Here is a 25,109-nt window from a genome sequence, read left to right on the forward strand (position 1 = left end):
GGCTGATGCTTAGGAACGAGTAGTCTGATTGGCCGAGGCAGCGAATCGAGCAGCGTGATTGGCTCGGGCCTGGAAAAGAGCGTTCGGGGATCCTCAATGTACAGGCCGCAGTAGCGCTACCGTTGGAAAATTAACAATAATAAATTGCGACAGATTCGAGGGGATCCGAAACTCTTCAACGCTCCGAAGGCAGTCGCGGAGTAGGTAAAGCGTTTTGGTTTTGCGCGGCGTGTCTGTAAAACGCTCGCCGTCGGCCCAGTCGGCCTTGTGTTGCGCTCGAGCGCGAGGAAGCGCCCAGTGCGCGCTCCTGTTAGCGGGAACATGCGTAAAACGAGTCCATACAGCGACCACGAGGCGCTTTTTGCGCTCAAATCAGTCATGTGCGAAGTAAATACATAACATGCGTCTGGGCTTTGCGCTTTTGTTGTATTCCGGGTTGTGCTGTATTAATTTACGTGCTGACATATTCGTTAGCTAATGCTATTAGCCGTTTAGCATGTAGTGTAATGGCGGAGGGCGAGATGGTGCAGCAGCGCGGCTGCATACGCGCAAGCCTTCAACTGCGTGTGATCTGATTTTTTCTGCTATATTAAAGTGGATTTTACAACGTCATATTGTATTTTGTAAATGTTTTTAAATTGTATTGAGTCGATGTAACGATAGTAACTTTGTTTGGACAAACTCCGTCACGCACGAGCCGGTTATATGCTTAGTTACGAAGCCTACTATGGCGAAGACTGGCTTCATGAATATTAATAAGGTTTTGATGACGTCAGGTTGGGCGTAAGGGCACGTAACGTAATTCATATTCATGAGTGGAGCCTTTGTCGTAGTAGGATTCGTAAGTGCCAGCGGTGTGCCTCGACTAGTTTACATCATGATCACTCTGACAGCGATTTCACCGACACTGCAACCAATCTTAGAAAAACATTACGTCACAGTTCGCCTTTTCGGGGACTTTAAACTTATTTCAAATAGAGGTGTATGACGTCACGCTGGAACGCCCCTCATATTTCTCAACTTGTTATTACTCCAGTATTAACTTTATATAATTATGACCAGCCACCTTACTCTTATTAACGTAGCTGTTATTTTACTGTATTTATACATAAAGTTTATCAAAAGCGCATTATTGTAATGGTAAGATTTAATTTCGACACAAAATTTCTAAAAGACAATCTAAATGTGTCACTTTTATGTATACATTCATTTTGCTGCTTGCTTGTATGCATTGATCTATGTTTTAGGATTTTATTTTTCTCCACTTTTTATATTTAAAACACACACACAAGTTTGTCATTAAAATCTCACTAAGCTAGTCTCAACATAAAAAGTTATAAACACAGTATTTCTTTCCTCGTCTCTTTCTTTCAGACACTTTCCTCCCAGATGCCAGATTCACAGATTTGCTCAATGTTTGCGATGCGTTTACATGAAGGGAACTACTGTCAGATGTGAAGGTTTGTTAAACAGCAATACAAGCGTTTGCTCTCGTAGCCACATGCCTGTAATCCGAGAGGAAGAGAAATAAATATTTAATGAGTGTTCATGTTGATTCAGTGTGATGGATTTTGTAAATATCTAATAGTTCCACCAGGTTCCTCACACAGCAGTCCTTCGTTTATTTTAATTCTGTGTGTGTCTCACAGTGTTGTGGAGCAGTCTCAGATCATGGATCAAGGTGGAGGGATCCTGGAGCTTCACAAGGATTTAAAAATGCCCCATGCAATGATAATGCCAGATTTTGGTAAGGAATGTCACTCAAATAGTGAGTCAATTAATTAGTCCATGTTTGCTCAGTTTTAGGTTATCACATTAAGTATGATTTATTTATTTATAATGAACATTTTCAGCTTCAAATGGTTGCCGATGGACAATGCACAGTTTGTATTTTGATGTATGTGAATAAATAGTTGAGTGATTTTATGTACATCTGATTTTGCTCTCATTGTGTAGACATAGGCACACACGTTGGTCGTCACTTTAAGGATTAGCTCAGCCAAAAATGTCGTTCCAAACTCAGAACTTTTTTAATGAAACCTGACATGAATGCAAACTTGTCACCTTTCGGCTAAATTCACCGTTTTGAATAATACTAATTTCACAATAGATCCAAAATCAAAACCTGTGAAAAGAACTAAATTAGCGAGTGGAAACGGCAAATGAGTCGATAAGAGATCCTCTGCTGCCATCTACTGGTTGTAGTGGTAATTTCAGGTCAAAGTGTTTGTTTTCCAGCAGGTGACAGAAATCATCTTCATCTTTAATGATCTTCATTAAAGTGATTTTAATGTAGAGTTATAATAATAAAGCGTTTGTCACCTTTTCCATCCCTGATGAGTTTGCATCAAATAGAAAGCAATTATTTTAAATAGTAAAAAATATTTCAAAATTTTACTGTCTGTCTCTCCATTCAAATCCGTGAAGATCGTTGAACAAATTCAGAGTCGCAGGACCAGTTTTGAGTTGACGTAACCAAACCGCTCCAATCCAGCTTTGTTGGTCCCATGATGCTCACGTCAGCTTTCTCTGAGTTCGTGGAGCATGTGCTCGTGAATGTGTGACATCATCGGCGAACAGCCAATCGCAGGCCTCATAACAGAGCAAGTGTGAGTCACCTCTCACGAGAGACACAGCGAGATTCAAAACTATTTGCTGAAGGTTAAGAGACTGAAGATGATGAGGAATTTAAACGCATTTACACTGAAGAAAGCGCTTGTTCGTGAAAGAGCACACATAAAAGAAATGGTCTTGCTGTATCAGTGCAGTCACAATTTAAACTTTGTTGAGTTAGTTTATAGAGTTGATTAGAAACAAAGCCACATTCATGGAGCCTAAAACCAAGGAATGGTGCAAACTAAACTAATTCGGCTTCATGGTACTGCTACCGTGTCTCTTCTAGGGCTGGATGATATGGACAAAATTTATATCACGATATATTTCTTAATTTCGGTCGATACAATATAATTCTGATATTGATATGAACACTATTATGCCCAAAACAGATGTCTTGTGCATACAAACGTGGAAAATGAATTTACTAAGTCTATGACAACTCGTATAAAACCATATAATATTTTAATTACTATTTCACAAATAAGTTAATGTTCACTTTTTATTTGTATTTAGCCTTCATACAAACAAGAAATGTGAAATCACTGTCAAATAATCGTCTCAGTCTCTCCTAATTAATATTAATATCTTTTAACTTCAAACTGTTGGCTAACATACACTACCAGTCAAGAGTTTTTGAACTGTTAGATTTTTAATGTTTTTTAAAGAAGTCTTGCCTGTATTTATTTGATCCAAAGTACAGCAAAGACCGCAACATTCTGAAATATTTTTAAAATGTTTTTGATTTTAAAAGATTTTAAAATGCAATTTGTTCCTGTGATTTCAAAGCTATATTTTTAGCATCATTACTCCAGACACATGGTCCTTCAGAAATCATTCTAATAGTCTGATTTGCTGCTCAAAAATCATTTATAATTATGTTGAAAACAGCCGAGTAGAAATTTTCAGGTTTCTTTGATGAATAGTGATTTCAGAGTTTTTTTGAAATAGAAATCTTTTGTAACATTTTACATGTCTTTATCATCACTTTTGATCAATTTAAAGCATCCTTGCTAAATAAAAGTATTAATTTCTATCATTTCTTTAATTTCCAATAAATCATACTGACTTCAAGCTTTTGAATGAATAATCAGTGTATAATGTCACAAAATATTTTTATTTCAATAAATGCTAATCTTTTGATCTTTCTACTCATCAAAGAATCTTGATTTAGTTTTTTTTTTACTCTTTTAAATATTGATAATCATCATATTAGGATGATTTCTGAAGATCATGTGACACTGAAGACTGGAGTAATGATGATGAAAATTCAGCTTTGATCACAGAAATAAATTACAGTTTAACACATATTCAAATAGAAAGCAGTTATTTTAAATAGTAAAAAATATTTCAAAATTTGACTGTTTTTGCTGTACTTTGGATCAAATAAATACAGGCTTGGTGAGCTGTAATCAGATCAGTTCTGCTTATGAACGCTTCTTTATCAGATAAAATGAAAATGCCATTGAAACTTTTCTGAAATCATTCCTTTCCCTTCAGAGATGCATTCATATAAAACACCCGCGACATGTTTTGATTTTGAAATGTGCAGTGCTCATGCTTATTCAACGAAGTCAAAAGCCACAAATAAATCAATCTATGGGAAACTCTGGTGATGAAAATGTGATGAAATAAGTATATATATCGCAATACATACTGCTATTGAATTATTGTCCAGTCCTAGTCTCTTCACAAGTCTTGGATGAAACTGCTCAGTTCATATGGACTCATTTTATGACACCTGTATGATTTTTTTGGGGTCATTAAAGGTGCTGTATGTAATTTTTTGACTGCACTAAAGAATAAAAATAGCATGTTTGCAGATATTTAGGAAACATGCTAAGTGCACATACTTCTTTCTCTGAAACACACCTCTACAGCCAGTTATTCTGCTTTGAAGTGTGTGTTCCGTGTCGGAATGTCTGTTTTTGTTTTGGTCTGTGTGACTCCGCCCACTGCCAGTTCACCCAATAGTGATTCAGTGCAGCGGAAAACACCGTGTACTGCAGCATGGAAGTCAGCAAACAAACTGATTTAGAGATCGCAGATTCTACCCGTCCTAAAAATCCCCGGTGTCCATCTAAAAATCCCTATGAACAAAGGCATATTAAAATGCGGATAAATCAACTCATAAACTCACAAGGTAAATCTCGTTCATGTTGCGTATCTTCAATCTGGCGACCGCTCAGGGGCGCCTGCACCAGAAAAATAAATAAACAAATGCAATGTTTGATCAAGTTTTTAACGCTCATTTGCATGACACATCAATATCATGTCATCATGTGTGTCAATAACTGTGTGTGCACCCAACAATACTTTTTCTCTCCAACTAGATTACATAATCAGACAGTAAAATGTGATATTGTAACATTGTTTTTTTTCTTTTAAACAAATGTTACATCACTCACTTTATTTTACTATTCTTTTTTTTTTTATTGTACAGTTGTTATTTTTTGGTTGTGTTTTTTTTTTTGGATTTTTTTTGTTTTTTATTTATTTTTATGTAAATATATACATTTATATAAAAATAGCAAAATTTATGTAAAATTAATTTCATTTGGAGGTGGAAGACGGTATGGTTCGCTCAGGACGCCACACAAGCCCTCTGGGTGCGAGAAACAACTCTCTCCAGTATTTAGAATTTGGACTGTAGTACCCATTTCAACCAATATTACATACTGCACCTTTAAAGTTTTGGTCACCTTTACTTTCAGGGTGTATTCACACCAGGAAAGTCCGCTAGTTCACTTGCTTTGATTCGGACCAAAAACAGTATTGATTTTTTTTTTTTTTTTTTTTTGGTGCGATTCACTTTCACACTGCCATTTTTGCAAGTGAACCAGAAACTGTAAACATAACCACACGTGTGCTTAAGGTCATCCATCCGTTGGTTTATCCATTCAAGTGTACCAGAGTTCGTCTGGAAGCGGACCGAGACCACCTCTGAATACACCCTAAAAATATCTTGATTTAAGGTCTTACAGGTTTGGAATGACACAAGTGTGAGTAAATGATGACATAACTTTCTATTTTTGGGTGAACTAAAGCTCTAATGGAGAAAATACCCCAATAAAGACTTTGCAAGTCTCATGCACATGCAGACATGTTTATTTTGATGCAGCGCTTTGTGTAGTTGCAGGGATGGGAGGCATGGCCCACATTGACGGCGAGCACATTGTGGTGTCGGTGCCGGAGGCCGTGATGGTGTCCGATGTGGTGACGGACGAGGGCATCATGCTGGAGACTGGCCTGGAGGCTGAAGTGGTGGAGGGGCCTGACATCTGTCACGAGGACGTCATCACCACCGAGGGCGTGATCATGGCCGAGTCCATCCTGGGGGCCGAGGTGGCCATCCAAGAGGCTCTGGGAGGCACCGCTGACCTGATCGAGGAGACGGTGCCGGATCAGGTGTTTGTGGCTGAGCTCATGTCTCCTCACGATCAGAGCCCGCTGGACCACGAGCTGGTGTCCGCAGAGGTCATGGTGACGGACACCGAGACAGTCATCCAGTCGCATGACAGCATTAAAGAGGACGACGAGGAGGAGGACGTGAAGAGCACTTCGGAGGACTACCTCATGATTTCCCGTGAGTTTGCAGTCTGATGGATGGATTGATGGGATCCCCAGCAGTGTTTGATGTGTGGCTTCTTTGCAGTGGATGAGGTCGGGGAAAAGCTAGACATTGGAGACACGCCTTTAAAGATCAGTGCAGGTGTGGTCCAGGACGACGACGGCTCCAAAGAGGATGAGTTCAGCTCCGAGGTCATTAAAGTTTACATCTTTAAGGCAGATGGAGACGAAGATGTGGAAATAGGTAAGAAACACATTTCACATCTTTGCCTCAAGCTGATTGCAGTCTGCTCCTCGTGCAGTCACTGTTATTGATGCTCGTAAGGTTAGGGATTTGAAAGACACAACAACAGGAGAATGTTCTTGGTGTGAACGCTAAAATGGGCAATAAAAACCTGAGCCATATCAGTCCAGCTACAGCTGTTGAGGTTTCTCAGGGTGTATGTTCTTCTTGTGATTTCTAGTATTGTCATTGAGTTTTATAAGTACGACAATTGCTAATACAAGGGGTCAGAAGCATTTTTTAGATGTTAAATAAGAAAAGTTTAGATGCTTAAGTCACAATTTCACACAATAAAGTTCAAATAATGGAGACAGAAATGCCGAGATTCCGGAATTTCTGTCCAATCAATCAAATATTAATCCCCTAAAAATACAAATTAAATCATGCATGTTCTGGATGTCTCTGTGTGAATGAATGTTTCGTTTACTACACACATACTGAAGCGCGCGTGACGCTCACAGTGATTTTAGCCGCTGCCGCCTCAATATATGAGGATATGAACACACAAACATCTCTAGAAATTGTTTTATTAACAAAGTTAATGAAAAACTATAATCATATCATATCACATACAAACAGAAACTTAAAGGTCTTCACAGCAACCTGTCAAAATAAAAGTTTGGTTTGACTTGAAGAAACTGTGACAGAAATATATTACTTAATGTAATAATAGTACTACACCTACTACTATTAAAATTATTATTAAAACTTTATTTTTTTTAAGGAATATTTGCCAGAAAAAATGTAAATACACAGTACAGTATTTCTGAAAAAGAAAAATATAAAATAATGATAAATAATATTTTTAATAAAATCAGTTAATTAGAGATGGTTTTGATTATGAACATGAGAATGAAACCATTAAAACGGAATCCATACAATTAATGCAAAACACAGAATTTGGTTAAAATAAAACTAAATTTGAGAGAAAAAATGTATTTCATAGGACCTTAAAAAATTTTTTTTATAAAAATGTTATAAATTGCTGTTAAATTCTATAAGTTTCATGATTTCAATTAATTAACCATGGTTTTTGATCCATTAAAACAGAGTCCAGAAAAAATAAAACTGAATGTGGAAAATAAAAATAAAACACATTTCATAGGGCCCTACATAACACCAGCATGACCTCTAGTAGACGCCAGGCTCGCTGCGATAGTCGGTATTGGGTTTGTTTACAGAAGTTCTATGTTTGATTTAAGTGAGATTATTGCTGTGCCGTTTTGTTGCAGTATGTTTTCATCTTAGAGTTAGCTCTTATTGTCCATTCAAGCAATTGATGCCAAATGCAAAAGTGTAAGTAAAGTGCATTTACAAGCTATTTAAAAGTGAAGGAAAACGAGGAAAAGAGGGAAAACCTCAACGAACCCCTCCCCCCAGTGATACTAGTATTACTGGTGTTGTCACACGTCGATTAACCGGTGGGAAAATCTCCTCACAGTCACACACACACACACACACACAAACACACACACACACACACACATACACACACACACACACACACACACACACACACACACACACACAAACACACACAATAGTAATGTGTCAGCCATCTCTATTGCAGGTACTCTCATGTGATGTTGCCGTGTAGCGCTGTCTTGAAATAATGGTTAAAAAAAGCATTCGTCATCATGAAGATGATTAAAAAGCAGATTTAAAACAGTGGAATATGTTTCTGTGCATATCCAGATTTGATTTTTGAGTTTTGAGAGTGGCTAAAGGCTGTAACTTCATCTTAAAATTAACCTTGTTAATGTGAAATGCTGCCTATTCACTCGCTATATTAACAATCATCTGAAGATAAAAATAACTGATCAGTGTATGTACAGATCTGATTAGCAGCTATGTGTGTGTGTTATTTTATTGATTTCATCACTCTTTGGAGCCATATTTTATTGATCTAAGCACATGGTCTGATTGGCTTTTGTTAGCTTTGGCAATGGAAAAAAATGGTCGGTGCACCCGGCGCATGGTCTAAAAGGGTTGACCCTATTCACTTAATGAGTAATGGGTGTGTTTTGGGAGTAACATGTGATAAACCAATCAGAGTCACATCTCCCATTCCCTTTAAGAGCCAGTTGCACTCGCTCCATGGCGGATTCGCTATTTACATGCCAGAATTTGCAAGAGAAAAGACTGAACACTTCAACAAAGAGGAAAGGTCCATCTTCCATCTACGGGGCACAATAATAATCTTTTACATTGTAATCCTTTCACTTGTAATATTTGGCATGCTTGTACGCTGCTGCACCCCTGTGTGTGTGTAAGGTTTTTGAACCTTGTTTTAGTGTAAATATTATTGTGAACCTGCATATAGGCACATATTACTAACACAGCCTTTACACTGCGCTCCAAATTATTATGCAACCATAAAGAGTCAGATTTTTGTTTGTGATGTTTTTCAACTTTTTTAGATAACTGGTATCAATCTAGGACAGGTTTGGTCAATAGTTTGAGGTCTTCTGAGGTAAAATGGAAACACTACTTAAAGAGGTTTTTCCACATTATTAAGCTAGTCACAGTTCTCCATGAAATATGGTGAAGAAAGATCTTTCTCAGATGAAGAGTATGAAACAATGCAATGTCTTGCAAAAGGCATCAAAACAAACAAATATTTCGCGAAAAGCTGTGAAAAAACCACACAGACAATAATCTGACTCATGTCACTCTATTGATATGTCACTGGCATAATAATTTGGAATGCAGTGTAAATAAATAAAAAAAATTGCGCCAGACTTCAGACGGGGTTTCAGTTGGTCAAAGGCACAGTCTTATTTCAGTTGCCTCAAGCGCCTGAACACATTTTAGCCCAGTTAGCATTTGCTATTTAAACAATGGCGCAGGATGAAAATGATAACTGCATCGGGCTGAAACTAGCAAAAACAGGCATTTGTATGAAAGGGCCCTTTGTAAAAACAGGCATAGCAGCAGGTGTATGAAAGGGCCCTAACAGTGATACACTTGGACTGGGTTCTAATTTGAATATTGTTGAGGCTGCACATGTCCAGCATGTGTGTACTCTCTCAATGATTAAATTCACATCGTGCTCGCTGTATGCTTGCACTAGGATGCATATTGTGTGTGGAGCTAGCTTTGCAGTATGTTTTCATCTTAGAGTTAGCTCTTATATGTGTGCATATCAAGAGCACTTTGTCTTTGTATGTCATGGCCTCCTGAGCGAGTTTCCCAATGGTCTATCCGGCCGGTTCAGGCAGACTGTCCAGAGAGAAGATGGTCTACATGGCTGTGAAGGACGCCAGCCAAGGAGACGAGGACATCAGTGAGTTCTCCGTCTCTCTTTAAGAAGAGTCACATGTGTTTGCAGCAAGTCAGAGATGTGTGTAATGTTTTTCTGTCCTGAATGTAGACTGCTCGGAGATGACTGACCAGGTGTATATGGAGGTCATTGTTGGGGAGGAAGAGGCTCCTGTCATCACTGAAGCGCAGCTGGAGGACGCACCGGTCAACAAGACCTTCGTTCCTGCCGCCTGGGCGACTGCTTATGGTCTTTCACTTTATTTACAGATTGAAATAGCTTTATATGAATGCTTCATCCAGAATTGAAAATTCTAGCATACTAGCATCATACTGTAGTATGGGTCTGTAAGTATGACTATATTCAAGCCATATGATAGCTCCGGGTTTGGTTTCTGTCAGCCGAGTCCCTTTGACAAAATTCAGGACGAACTTCAAGAAAATATTTAAGTTAGGATTTCTATAATTTAGCCTCGCATTGCATGTTCATGGTTCTCTGATGCCGGTTAACTGTCACATGACATTTTTAGTAAGTGTCTTTTTTGATTGTTCTTATTTTAAAACACACGTTCAGTCTCTCCAAAAACCAACCAAGGCCTCTTAGATAAAACAAACAAACAGAAATAGTGCTTGCATTGTCTTTGTAGCTTTACCACAAACGCAGCGCATCACACTGAATCACAGCCTTTTGCAGTTTTATGTATTTATTGCAGTCCTATGTATTTATTTTAATTAATATGTTTACGACTGAGTTATTTGGCTTGCAGACCCTTCACTGGGAAACCCTGTGATAACCGGTCATTTTAGTGCGTTTATAGCATGCACATGTCCAGTCCAAACACCTTACCTGTCTTGGCTTTCCTACAGGAAGCAGTCTAGAAAGTAAGAACGGTGCGGCCACTCCATACCTACAGATCAGCGACAGCATTAGCACAAGCCGAGCACTTAAACAAAAGATCAAGAAGAAGAGGAGAGGGGAGACGCGCCCGTCTCAGACAGGTATGATCCGCTGCTGGTGCTAGAAACAGTTAACATGTTCACATGAACTTAACTTGAGCCCGTATGTTCCTGGCCTCATCAGTGTGGGCGATTTCAAAAAGAGAAAAACATGTATCTAATATTTCATCCTTCACAGTGTCGGCTGCACTGTATGACTTTTTTTTTTTTCACAGAGCAAAATAACTTTTTTGGCATTGTAGGTCATTCGACCTTTATAAAAAGTTGACCAAAGGTAAAACTGTAATTTAAATTAGAAGACTGTAACTTTGTGTTCATGCTGTGAGAAACTGTACTTTCAAACTTGGTGTTATGATACATTTCAGAATTTTATGTTCTGTTATATTAATTAAATTCTTAAATTTCAAAGAAATGTTGCAGTTTTGCTTAACATGCAATAGAGCAATAACAGCAAATGATAATGAGAGACTGAGAAAAAATAATCTGTTCTTGATGGTGAAGTGCATGTTTACATGATATCCTGTCTCACTCTGAAAAAACGCTACAGGAGCAAAATGGTGTCTGTTTTCCGCATGTTCTTTTTCTGTGTTTCAGCTGTGATCATTGGTCCTGACGGCCAGCCCCTGACCGTCTACCCCTGCCACATCTGCGGCAAGAAGTTCAAATCACGCGGTTTCCTGAAGCGCCACATGAAGAATCACCCGGACCACATGTTCAAGAAGAAGTACACGTGCACCGACTGCGACTTCACCACCAACAAGAAGGTGAGTTTCCACAACCACCTGGAGAGCCACAAGCTGATCATCAAGAGCGAGAAGATCCCGGAGTACACCGAGTACACGCGGCGCTATCACGAGGCCAGCCCGCTCAGCTCCAACAAGCTCATCCTGCGCGACAAGGAGCCCAAGCTGCACAAGTGCAAGTACTGCGAGTACGAGACGGCCGAGCAGGGCCTCCTCAACCGCCACCTGCTGGCTGTGCACAGCAAAAACTTTGCGCATGTTTGCGTCGAGTGCGCCAAGGGCTTCCGGCACCCGTCGGAGCTCAAGAAGCACATGCGGACGCACACGGGCGAGAAGCCCTACCATTGCGAGCACTGCGACTTCCACTGTGCTGACCAGTCCAACTTAAAGACTCACATAAAGAGCAAACACGGCACTGACCTGCCCTTCAAGTGCGGCCACTGCCCGCAGGCCTTCGCCGACGACAAGGAGCTCCAGAGGCACACGGAGATCTTCCAGGGCCATAAGACTCACCAGTGTCCGCACTGCGAACACAAAAGCACCAACTCCAGCGACCTGAAGCGTCACGTCATCTCGGTGCACACCAAAGACTTCCCGCACAAGTGCGACGTCTGCGAGAAGGGCTTCCACAGACCCTCCGAACTGAAGAAGCACGCAGAAACGCACAAGGGGAATAAAGTGCACCAGTGCAGGCACTGCGACTTTAAGACGTCGGACCCCTTCACGCTGAGCCGCCACATTCTGTCCGTTCACACCAAGGACTTGCCGTTTAAGTGCAAGCGGTGCAAGCGCGGATTCAGGCATCAGAATGAACTGAAGAAGCACATGAAGACGCACAGCGGTCGCAAGGTCTATCAGTGCCAGTACTGCGAGTACAACACTACGGACGCTTCGGGTTTCAAACGGCACGTCATATCCATCCACACTAAAGACTATCCGCACAGGTGTGACTATTGCAAGAAGGGTTTCAGACGGCCGTCGGAAAAGAACCAACACATAATGCGGCATCACAAAGAAACCTTACTATAACGCGCTTTCTTTCATCCCCAAAACAAGCTCCACGTGTCATTCACAGCCTTCTTATTTAATGTTCTGCTTATGCGTAGAGAAACATCAGTCACAGCTGAGGCGGGTAGAAGTGGCTAACAGTGCGGTCTTGGTCACACCTCTCACAGTCTTTGAAGAAAACTTTCATTCAGGGTCTCAAAAGCCTATATTTTTATACCCACTTCCCAATTCAGAAAGGGTAGTTCACCCAAAAATTCAAATTGTCATTATTTACCTTCCAAACACCTTCTCTAGAGGACAACAGACGTTTCGCAGAATGTTCTCGCTGCTCTCTTTCGTTAACCAATAGCTTCTGCTGAGTGACCAGTGGCTGTCAGGCTTCGAAAAAGATGAAGAAGCAGCATAAAGGTGTCAGAAAGGTAGAGTTTTGTGCACTTTATAGTTCATTGAGAGTTCCTGGTCACTGTAAACGTATGTATGCTTGCATGGATAAAGCAGCACAGTGATTTCGTGCCCCAAAATGAGTAAATGATGACAGTTTGTTTTTATGGGTCAGAGCATCATTAGTCAGGATCGACGCAGTACTGAATTTCACAAAACACGGCTAAGCGTAGAGTCTTTATAAGGGCATGTGCTGTGTAAATCTAACTCGCATGTCATTTCAAAACTGTTCAACTCATCAGCATTCGAGTCTGTTCCTCGCTGACTATCAGGACAAACATGTTTCCTCTGCAGTCATTAAATCTTAGATGTATTTTACCAGCTAGTATGTCCAGGTTTTACTGTACCTTCACCGTTTTGTACCCATCATGAAGTTGATTTGAGCAGATCTGAAACTGCGATTTACACCCGTGTGTTTTTCCAGCATTTCGCACTCTTCAGCGTCTTCAGCGTTCCTTAGCTTTGTGAATACCACTACAAAATTCAATGTTTGTGTAAAATGAAACGTGCACATACTGCCAATTATTTCTGATCTCTCGAGTCATGCCTTACGTGTATTGTTTTTGCACTGAATTCAGTAAGTATGAATCAATTGTGAATATTTTTAACAAGTTATGCTATGATAGATGTATACATTAATGAATGCAAATCACGTTTAGAGCACCTTTTGGTTTTATAATGTCACTTTAGAGTTATTTATTTCATCCTAAAGCAGAAGCCATGCTTCATCCCCTTCCCAGCAGTACCTCGGCGATCCAGGCATGCCTTGATATCTGTCTCTATTGATCGGCGTAGCTATTGACTTCTGGTGTGAGTTTGGAGGGGCGGTACTTCCTGTCAATCATGTGTTTGTCAGACATCCTTATGTAATGCTCACTCCAATGCTGTCATGTGTAAAAACCTTCGTCATAAGCTCCGTCTCAGAAGAAAACGTGTTTTAAGACGTCGCAATGAAATAGAAAGAGTGGCTTTAAAAGGTTTAGTTCACAATAATTCAGTTTCTTGAAAAACACATGCCAGCCGTCTAGATAGTGCTGTGTTTGTTACAGTTGTGGCTGGAGACTCTTAACATTCTTCATGGAAAATAAAATTCATGCATTTCAGTTATTTTCTGACAGATGGACTACTGGTAAGAAGGAATCAAAATAAATATTTCTTTCAAAAAAAAAATTTTTCTTTTCAGAAATGGTCTCACACTCAGGTATTTCCTTGACGTTTAGCAGATTTTAGCACTTTTCAGATGTAAGAAATTAACAGTCTAAATAAATAATTCAAGGAAAATCATTTTAATCTGCTTATAAATGTTGTATTATGCCATTAAAGTGGATAGTTCCATGTACTGTATGTTCTGACTGTGTGTGTGTGTCAGTGTCATGGAAATAGCCGTTTTAAAAGCTTTCTCAATCACTGAATGCTTCTAGTGCACGGAAATGTTCCCTAAATATCCCACAGTCCACCACAGAAAACAAGCAGCACCGACGTTCACTATGTGAACAACATTCGGTAGATTTAAAAATAAACCTGTTTAATTATACAGAGTTTATTTGGGTCTTAAAAAAGTCTTAAAATGTCTTAATTCACCCTTCCTCAAAATGAATTTAAAACTTGAGTTGAAAACCTTTATCTAAATGTTATTAAATGCATTAAATGTCACATGCACTGCACAAGAATCAATATTGTTTTCCAATAAAAATATCTTAACATACTTAAATCAGGATCGATTTACTTGAGATGCCAAATGAACACGAGAGATCTAGTTTGCTGAAAAACGGAACAAAATTAAATGTTTGTTTAAAACAAGAACAAACATGTTAACGAGGTATGAAAACGAATTTTCCCTTTGAATTAAGTTCATGTTTCTGAGCCCATTGCCAGATATTTGTTTGTGTTTTAATCATGAGCTCAATTTTGATCACTTTTTTTTCATGAAACAAGACTTGTGCTCTGTCATTCTGCTTCTCAAGTACATGCATCTTTAAACATTTGCACTGGAAAACAGAAAAAGTAAAAGTTGTTTCCATATTCTAGTGGTTTGGAGCAGAGCTATTCATGCCTTTTTCTATTTATTATTATTTTAATCAGAATTAATTAAAAAGTCATCGAGACCTGTTGAAAGCTGATTTTTCAAACTTGCATTGCTGCAAGACATTACATTTAGAGAACATGTTGACATTCAGTGCTCCATTCAGGTATTTATAATTACAACTCAGCTAAAACGTTGCTGGAGTATCTATCAGAACAAAGGGTTTTTCATGATATACTTTAAGCGAGATACAACTCATGTCAGGAAGATATCCGTCCTGTGCTCCTTTACCGGTGTCTGAATTCATGCACGTGGTGCACAGATTCTCACGTTCTCTTTACTCTTTGAGTGCTAGTGTTTCATACACTTTCAACAAAACCCCAAACTCCCAAACGCTTGACAGATAGCCAGTGTTTTAGGGCAGTTTAGGTAACACTTTATTTTAAGTTATGGTAAGTTGTTAAGTGTCCTTGTTACACGTTACATGAACTTACTATTATAATAACAATTAATTATGCATAATTTCATGCAGGTAACCCTAATCCTAACCCATGTAGTTAATTAATATTACTCAGTACTTAAATGTATAATTAAAGACACCTTAAAATAAAGTGTAACCACATTTAAAATACATGTGGTTTCATTGTACCTACATTTAAAGAACATTCATGGACTTAACAGCAAACGTCAATCTCACAAGAGTTCGCACTGGATTATTACAATTAATGGCAAAATGAATGTTTGGAAATGTAAACTGATATTTCCTACTGAAACACTAGCAAAAGAAAAAAAATAACTGGCTTAAAACCATTTTTTGTTGGTGAAAATACTGTTGGCCTAAGACTTTTGCACAGTACTGTATATATGAAGAGGATGGAAGGAATTAGCTAAACATGGGCATCACCAGGCCATTTTTAAAATGATTACTCAGCCCCCCTAAAATTTTGCGGTTAGCTCCATAAACTGTACATGAATGCATTATCGCCTCAGTCCCCTTTACAATTCATATGAAAACAGCCGCAGACTTCGATTGGCTCCTCCTCGTCTTTCAGTGTGTCCTTTCTCAGTCCACAGACCGCGGCGGCAGAGAGCAAGAAACAGAGGACAAGGTGTTCATCAATAGATTGTTATAATATCTGCATCTGTGGAGTTCTTTGTCATAAATCCAGTTTACAAAATATCATGGGGGAGCAATAATCGGTTCCAGATCTACTGTAGCCTAAGTTTTCACTGGTTCACCCCTCATCACATCACAGCTGTTCCTCCAGCGAAAATGAAGCACATATGAATGAATACTTTATAAAATGATCAATTCAAATTTAACTTTCGGTATAATACATTCCAGTGCATGTGGCAAAGAGGTTTGCATACTTGAGCTAAGGAAAGAGGGTTGTTCTAGAAATGTAAACAGTAAAATGTTGTGTTTGTACACTAAAAAGGTTGTGTGTGAGATCATGAAGACTTGAATTTGGCTTATTCAGTACTCAAATGTTATACCTATCAATGCAATGCAGTGGAATACTGCAGTAAGTTTAGTATACAACCCCTATTAATCAAACATTTCTTATATATAATAGGCTATTATTATTATTATTATTATTATTATTATTATACCCTCACCTAGGTGCTGAGTTCCCTAAAATGAAAATCTTAGAATCGCCCCTGAGCCCCTGCAGAGTTTTATTGCAGACCTTGGTGATCCCACTTATGTGATGCATTCTGGGTGAAGCATTAAAAGAGAGTAAATGCAGGATTGTGAGAAGCGGGTGTAGAGTTGCAGATGGAGGCAGACCCGAGTGTGAGCGCAGGACTCTGCAGGTCAGGTGTTCGGTGATAAGCTTGAGTAAGTGTAATCGGTGCTGTTAGTCATTTCAGAGCTGGAGGAAGTTTTGTGTTTGCAGTAACATGCACATAAATACTGAGCCACATGAGTTAAAGTAAACAGCTGGGCCCCTGCATCCACAACTGCACCATTCCAGGAGCAAAAATTATCTTTCTGCACTGACAACCGTTCAGAAATAGCTGTATAAATATGGAAATATAGACATTTTGTATTATATGATTATTGATATATTATTTTTCTGGTGGGGTGAATATTAGGGCTGTGCACATTCTTGAAGTGTCATCAGCTCCAGAATGGATAGGCTTTATGGCTCGGGTGATTGCTACAAAAACATTACTGTGTCCATCAGAAAAAAAAAAAAAAAAAAAAAACTACATTGAAATCACAATTCACAGTGCACTTTTGGGGGATCCTGTGCCTGTCACACAACTGCTACGGAGATCAAAAGAAGGCAAACAAATAACTTTCAGACGCATTTTCCAATTAGTAAATTGATTAACTAACTAACTTAGTTGAGAAATAGAAATAATTAGATTATTATTTAATAACCAATTAAATTCCGTTGTTATTTCTCGAATGAGATAACGTGAATGTAAAGAGTTAGATAATGCTTTTATCCTTTGTCCACTAACCTAACTGATGTATTTTAACAGTGAATGTATTTCATGTAAAATGTGGTTCTACATTTTAGTACATATGAAGGTTTGCAGACACAAAAACACACAATAATTATGCATTGACAGTGTCTAAATCACAAATCATTTACAAACAGACATATGTTTATGAATCCTTGGAATACTTAATATAATTGATCATAAATTCAATAGAATCAACTGATTAATTTCATGAAAAAGTGTAATAGTCATTGTTTTAGGTGCTGTCAGTACATTCATATTTCAGCATTTATAAAAACATAAAAGAGGTGCCTTTTTGTACCTGTAAATATTACATACAAATGTCTACATATAAACAGTGATTTTAAACCAGTAAAGCAATTGTTAATGGTTCATGCAAACATTAAAATGTTATTAATAGTAAAGAAATGTTTGTGTATGAAGTGAATTGATGCACATTTATGTTTAATGTATATGTGAACATTGAGGAACACTTACTATTACTAGTTAATGTTCAATAAAGGTAGGTTTAAACCGCTTAATTAATGGCAATTCAGTATTTTCCATGACCTAAAGTAAAAGCTATTTACTCCCATAACCATTAACAACTCTACGAATGCCTAGAAATACTGTACATTAGTTATGTATGGTTAACAAGTGGTTAACAAAGGATGAAAAACACAATCTAACTCATTTGAGCTAATTCAACATTTTTGTAAATGTTATAAATGAAGAACTCATTATTTGTAAATAATAAATAGCCTATTAATGCATTAAGAATGTAGCAACTACAGTTTATAAATCTATGAATTAACAATGCTTTGTTACCGTATACTTTTAATTAAGTGTCACTCATTATGAATTCGATCAGTTGATCTCATAGCCAAAACTAAGCTGAAAATGTTACTTTTAATATTCTTTATTGCTTTAAAACATGAACTTACACACAAAAATGACCACAGTGAAGCAAAAACATTGACAAGAACGCAAATAACTAAATATGAACATATACAACAAAAATGAAACAGTGACAAATCTCATTTTGGCAATGCAACTAGTCTTTGACAGAAAGTATGTCTGAAAAAAAAAGTATAAACATGAGGATATCGTTTATTGTAACGTATTTTATAAAAAATAAACATGTTACATGCTGTATTATACTCTAAAATATAGTTACTATTTGTCTCTGGTACGTATTACTATAAATCATAAGATACATGTGATTTCTCTTTAAAAAAGTTATTTTGATAAATATTTGCAATGTTAGTTATTCTCAAAATGATTTGAAGCTTCACAAATATCATGTTCTTTACTATATATATATATATATATATATATATATATATATATATATATATATATATATATATATATATATATATATATATATTGAGCATAGAATAATTATACTTTACTTTTATATGGAAATATTGTAAAACACTAGATTGTATCTGTACTCTTACTGAACTTTTAATGATATAAATTATTCCAAATCTAGTCTTTCAGTTTCTGGCTTGACAGAGCCCACTTCATCCAATTTTATTTTAAAATAGAGATAACATGCAAGACACCAAAACAGTGAGATGTTAATTATTTAAATGTCACAGTAGTAGAGCCTTACATGTTGTATGTTGTATTGGTTTATAAGTTTATATCCTAGATTGGAAGAGGAGACAGAAAAGTTTTCAGACATAAGACAGCAGTTGGTTTTATTAAAATACATATAAAACTATTCTGTGTGTGTGTGGACGGGGATGAGGTTATGTTCTCAAGAGTGCACAATGGATGACATCACATGAAAATCCAAAAAAATAAAGTTTTCTACATTAAAGATGATTCAAATTATGGAATAGAAGAAAAACAATGCAATATTCAAAATATACTGTAAAACATTGGTTATTTGTGTACTTATATAGGCTTTACATGGAAACAGAATGGTTTTGTTTTATTTACACAAGCATTAGCTTATTGATTGCACTAATTTATGCAGATATCATGAGCTAAGCCAACTCCAATATAAAAAAAAAACGATGCCATTACATGTATGAGGTATGGCTCTGGGTGAGTTTGTAGGGGTGAGAGCAAGAAAGGATTTTTTTGTGCGTTAGCAAACAGGAGCGCCTTTTTCATCTTGGTCTCAGCTCAACCGTTGTATCCTTTCTATTAATATTCCGGTGAATTTAAATCTGCTACATTGTCAAGGTGTTTCCTTGTTAGTGGGCTCTTATGTTCATAAATATTCATTAAAAAAGTGTCAGTTCAGACACTTACAGAGGTACAAATCCAGACATTGTGAATGTGATATTGTGAAAAGGGAGTATTTCATGTCACAACAAACAAAATTGAAAAACAAACACATTACCAAATAACCAATTCTCTCTCTACATAATTTACAAAATCTGTTACCATGGAATTCTCTGTGATATACATAGCCACCCTCAGGTCATGTGTTTTAGATCTATAATTTATAATCTATTTTTAGTTCTATGTCTCTACAGTAATTGCAATAATGATATAGTTTTTTTTTTCCATATTTTATATGAACCATTTTTAGGACACAGAATAACCCCACCAGCCCTTCCCAAGACAGCCACTTTGTTGTGTAAATATAGGAACAACTAAATATACAAAAACTAAGTACATTTCACAGTACCCTTTCTCTAAGAACATGAGAGTGAACAGCCCTGTTGATCATCTAGAATGCACAGGATCAGCTGTGTTTGTTTTCTCACTTCTGTGCACATATAATGTAAAAGAACCTTGGTAGGTACAAGTTGGCACAACTTTCATAAACAAATAACAGTAGATAGTTATGCGGTTATGAAATTTAGCAGGTGGCAAACAGAAAGGCAAGTAAAAATGTAAACCAATGTATGATCCGAAGAGATTCCTGGCAGAGTGTTGAGTAGTTGTCTTTCCGGCCTGCCCCACAATCTCGCGCATGAATGAGTCATTACTTGCTGGGCAAGGTTTTGATAGAGCGATTAAGAGAGCCCATGTTGGTGGATGTGTGGAGTTGAGGACTTGCACTCTTATTGGGGAGGCTACTAGAATGTCCCATTGCCTCTTCAGCTGCACGAAGAAGAAGGGTGTAGTTGACAGCTACCTCCTCTACTTTACGTAAAAGCTGTAGTTTTTGAGTTTCAGATCGCACACCCCTGACCAGCCGAATGAATGTTTGAGTTAGGTTGCACAACACCTGGAAGCTAGCTGTGACAGCACTTAACATTCGTGAGGGACTTTTCTCAACGCTTGCCACTCGTCTACATGATGCCCTGAATTCTTTAAAATGGACTGCAAGTTCTTGCTTGTACTCTGCCAGTTTTGCAGGAGGGATACGAGGTTCACCCTCGATTTGTGGACTGTTGGCACACTGCCTTAAAATTGAGAGCAGCTCATTGGCATCAAGTTGTGCATTTAGGAATCCATCAGGTAGCGAGAATGTTTTGCCCTGCAAGGAGTGTACCCTTGCCAGGCTAGTTTCCAGATTCCCACAGGCCCGCAGATCAATCCTCTGTGTTTGTGGCTCCTCTTCTTCTTCCTCCTCCTCCCCACTGCAATCCTCTGCATCAAGTACCTGAAGTGTTTTGCTGACTACTGGCATTGCCCTTGAGTCTAGGTGCATTCCGGGCAAAACCTGCAGGGGGATGGAATAAGACAGTTCATCTTTTTCACTGCTCTCGTCAGCAGCTTCACATTTGCGGTAACAGAAGCAGAAGGAGCAGCATTTTTCTCTGTCCTCAGTATCCTCACTTGGCAATCCTAGAACCTCAGTGGTACCCTCACGACTTTCCTGAAGCAACTCCTCTCCCTGAATAAAAAATATCCCCTTCTTCTTTGGATCCCCATCTTTAGTATGTACAGGCTCTACTGGAGTTGGAAGTCTAAGTCCAGTGGCCCTGACTCTTTCCATTTCTTTCTCAAGGCTCTTTGTTTTTGTAGTTTTAACCTCAGCATACAGGGGGGTGCTGCCATTATTGTCAATCTCCCCTATGCTATATCTCCTTTGTAGCTTTTTGTACTGTGGCGCACCCATGCATTCTGAACGGGTAGCGCAAGTAGGCAAACACGACATGGGTATATCTCTGGGTTCCCTTGACTCTAGGCTTGTGGAGCGGATTCGAGTGGTTTTGATTTCCAAAGTCTGAGGTTTACGTAATTCTCCTTGAGCATGTGGAGACTTTGGAATTGCTGGGGGTGTTTTGGAGACTGCCCTCTCTCTTCCTCTCTGGTCCGCTGCAGAACCAACAGCTGTATCCGGGAGGCGCATTCCACGGCACATTCTCTTGCAATCACAGCTGCGTCGCTGTTCTCGTGAGATCCCAGGAACTTTCTGTACAGGACTTGTGCGCAATTGGCAGGCACATAGGGTAAAAGAGGGAACAGGAGAGGATCCCTGCGGTATGAACTCTCCTTGTGATGTTTTAGGTTTTAGAAGCTCCTCCAGGAACTCTAGCTCATACTGCCTGACCTTTTGAAGTTGAGCACGACGCTCATCTGTCTCTTTGCGCAAACGTGCTGGGAAAGTGGCTGAAATTAAGTTCCTAAAACTCAGGAAGGGAGTACTACGCTGATATTTGACTTTGTTATTTGCCTGGTTCTTGTACTCGGCTCCTGGGATAGTTGCACCCTTTTCCACACAACTTAGGACAAGTGTTGGGTCTACCGGAACAGACAAACTTTTAGCAGGTTTCTGTGGTTCCACAGGGACTTTACTCTGGGAGTTCTCTGCTTTTGTCTCTGACATCTCTTTACGTTCTACTTTAACAGGCATAACTGGTGAGTACCTGGTAGGAGGCAGGGTGCTAGGCTTAGCCAAGCTTGCATCAGATGTCTTCGCTGTGCTTTCTTTGTTGTTAGCTAACTGAAGTCCTTTGGCACGGAGACGCTCATCATCTGTGGGAGATGATGTGTGAAACACCACCACTTTTTGGGCCTGTGGATCTTTCAGACGCACCTGTGGGCCAGGCTCTGGTCGTACCGGACAGGTGCAAAACAAGTCAGCAGCTGGCAGAAGGCCCTTGGAACTTGAAGGCTTAGTGGTCTCGCTTGAGGCATTCTCGGCATCTTGGCACATATTTGTCAGACAAATCTTAGCAGATGCAGTTTGCACATCCACAGGTAAGAGAACAGGTAAGGCTATACTGGTAGTTTCTAGGGTGACTGTACCAGAATCTTTTTCCAGGACACCTTCTGAGGTAATGGAGCTTGTTTTTTCTTCATTAGCTTGAGGCAACTGATCCGTATTGATTTTGGGAGCACTCTCTTGCTCTGATTTTTTAAGTTCCTCAGATGTCTGCAGTTCAGACTTTTCCAAGCACTCTTTGACAGGGCCTTTTTCCGTTTTTTCTGTATCCTTCTCACTTTTTGTTTCATTGCTCTTCCCCTGCACCATAGAGTTGTCAGAGGGGCTAATTCCTTGATTGGAGCATACTTTCAAGGGCACAGTCTTACTTAAGATCACAGGCTTTGGTGGACACACGCCACGGATCTGACTCATTGAAAAAGACCCCCCACCAATTGCTTGTGTGGTACAGCCAGGGATTGTCAAAGGGAAGTCTCGCCGACTGAAAAGTCGCTCTTTGTTGATGTGGTGCGCAAGTATATAGGCCTGGTTCTGATGCTGCTTCATGGCGGACACCATCTCAGACACATCAGTTAGCTCTGATGAGTTTGTCTCATGTCCAGAGTCTAGGGATGATTCAGGGGTTATGGCAGCAAGCACAATCAACCCTGTGAGGGAACAGAAAGAAAACAACCAAACTCTTAAGAAATCACATAAGATCACTTCAGGTAAGCAAAATTTTAAGGAAAAAAATGCATGTTCTAATTAAGAAGTAGTAAATTAAATTCTAAAAATTCCTAGAGTGTTAAGATACTGTTTGTTATTGTGTTGGTATGAAGTAGGTAACACTGAATTAATACTTGTTTTGGGACCTTGGTATGATATTAAGTGTACACACAACACATTTTTAATAACTATTTCTGATCTTACAGTTTGCTTTGACTTTCTAAAGATTCATTTACTCATAGAACTGTAAAGAACCAGCACTTTTAATAGTACATATGTCCACCTGCTGTCTGTGGTGTCTGCTGGTGATGGTGTGGGTAATCCTCTGATGCAGCTAGTGCTTCCAGCGCCTGGAGGGTGGACACTAATGCATCGTCTAACTCCTGGGCATGGTCTTGAACTGTCCTAGTGGTCACATTATCAATCAGTGTTACAGGAACGTCCTCTCGACCCTCTGCCACAGCAGCAGAGGCTTTGATTCCTTTCCGACCCTTTTTCGGGTCGTCTTCATCAGAACTGTTATCGCGAAACCCCGGAGGTGGTGCTGCTATGGCAGGAGGGGGAGGCTGCAGCTTTCCTCCTCCATTGTCCATCTCCTCATCTTCCTCATTCCCAGGTAGTGGTAAAGCAATGAGATCAACAGCCCCTCCTTCACGGGAAGCACATGCATTTGTGCATTGCTGCAAAATGAGCCTTCCAGTCTCCCCAGTGTCTGAGATCAAACCTTCAGCTTGGAGTTTTGCCTTGCAGGAGTCACAGAAAATCCTCCGTGAAGGCTCCATTGTTTTCGCTCTGTTCCTGAAGCTTGAGCTGTCATTGGCGGGACCGTCATGTTCAGCCACTGACTCAGAGCTCTTTAGAGTGGGGTCAGACTTTGTGCGTGAACGACTCTGTACCTGCGAGATAAGGTTCTCATTAATGTCAAGTTCCTGTTCAGCTTGTATCTGAAGCTCTTGCAGCTGTTGTTGCTCTTTTAAATGGATGTGACACAGGCCAAGGTGCTGAGATATGGGTGATGCTGATGTCTTCTGTGTTGCCTCTCTGGACGACCCCTCTCTCTCTTCTCGCCGACTCCCACTTGACACAGTGGCTCCGGAGCGGAATTGGGCATGGGAGCTTCTGGAATCTAAATGACAGAACTGTCTGAGTGGTTGAACGAGTAGAAAAGATGATGGATGGGAATGAGTCCAGATGACAAAGGTGAGTCTGTTGAATTGAGTTCTCAGAGATGGAAAAGGGCCTTGTGGGATGTGATGACATGCTTTGATCTTTCTCTTTGGCAGACCACAGGAGATGCGAACATCCAGTACATGGTTTAGTTACATGATACAAAATATACTCAACTTCCAGAAATATGAATATATCTTGATTAACATTTCAGTTACGCCTGCATAAACTGACTCAAGATGAGGATGGAGAGCTCAAGAAGATGGAGGGATCACTCTGGAATTATGAATGATTGCTATGATAAATTTTTGTAATGTAATCAAAGATTCCTTTTGAAAGCAACCTGATCAGTTCATGTCATGATTGATTCAATTATTTATTTTTGTTTATAATTTAATTTTTGTTTTATATTTTAGATATCACCATGAACATTTTCTCACCATTATTACATATTTTATTTTGGAATGTCCAAAATTGCATATGCAATGTAACATATTTTAGTTGAGCTAGTCAGTGAAGATGAAAAGCAAAGCAAATGCACTGTCAGAAAATTACATGCTTTGTTTTATTTTTAATGAAATTGCAACAATAAAAAATAAGATTTCTAACATACCTGCCTTGATCATATAAGGCTGACCAGGTATCCTGCAGTAGATTGTCCTTTTAGGGTCCACAAATAGCTTGTAATAGCCAGAGATCAAACAGGCAAAGTTTGATGCTTCTGGCCACTCCATTAATAAGACCAAGGGCTACATTAATTAGTATGGAAACAGATATTAGTATAGTATTGCATTT

The 25,109-nt window shown here is 39.0% G+C and overlaps 2 protein-coding genes across 4 annotated transcripts in view; one reads left to right on the plus strand and one right to left on the minus strand.

The window, feature by feature from the left end:
* Positions 1-16: 16 nt before the first annotated feature.
* On the plus strand, positions 17-14,220 carry LOC109061104 (zinc finger protein 711-like). The gene is made up of 9 exons (XM_042769788.1): positions 17-204; positions 1,375-1,460; positions 1,650-1,747; positions 5,747-6,199; positions 6,269-6,451; positions 9,651-9,752; positions 9,840-9,977; positions 10,595-10,726; positions 11,279-14,220. The coding sequence occupies exons 3-9, from the start codon at positions 1,672-1,674 to the stop codon at positions 12,454-12,456; spliced, it is 2,262 nt and encodes a 753-aa protein (XP_042625722.1). The 5' UTR covers positions 17-204; positions 1,375-1,460; positions 1,650-1,671; the 3' UTR covers positions 12,457-14,220.
* A 4,828-nt stretch (positions 14,221-19,048) lies between these two features.
* The window catches only part of LOC109102004 (FERM and PDZ domain-containing protein 3-like), a 129,682-nt gene continuing 123,621 nt past the window's right edge, over positions 19,049-25,109 (minus strand). For 2 of the 3 annotated variants that reach the window (XM_042769789.1, XM_042769790.1), the window contains 3 exons: positions 24,928-25,063; positions 23,431-24,273; positions 19,049-23,089 (listed from right to left, as the gene is read on the minus strand). In XM_042769789.1, coding sequence (XP_042625723.1) covers positions 20,310-23,089; positions 23,431-24,273; positions 24,928-25,063 — 3,759 coding nt within the window. In that variant the 3' untranslated portion in view covers positions 19,049-20,309. The remainder of the gene's footprint in view (positions 23,090-23,430; positions 24,274-24,927; positions 25,064-25,109) is intronic. The other variant, XM_042769791.1, reaches the window with a different exon arrangement.

Source organism: Cyprinus carpio, chromosome A14 (genome assembly GCF_018340385.1).
Source record: "Cyprinus carpio isolate SPL01 chromosome A14, ASM1834038v1, whole genome shotgun sequence".
Taxonomy (NCBI): Eukaryota; Metazoa; Chordata; class Actinopteri; order Cypriniformes; family Cyprinidae; genus Cyprinus; species Cyprinus carpio.

Bases quoted from the DNA above. Each gene is read 5' to 3' on its own strand.
- LOC109061104 (XM_042769788.1), top strand. From the start codon at position 1,672: ATGGATCAAGGTGGAGGGATCCTGGAGCTTCACAAGGATTTAAAAATG. The intron at 6,452-9,650 runs GCCTCAAGCTGA...TGGCCTCCTGAG, and splicing joins GAAACACATTTCACATCTTT to CGAGTTTCCCAATGGTCTAT. The intron at 10,727-11,278 runs GTATGATCCGCT...TCTGTGTTTCAG, and splicing joins GACGCGCCCGTCTCAGACAG to CTGTGATCATTGGTCCTGAC.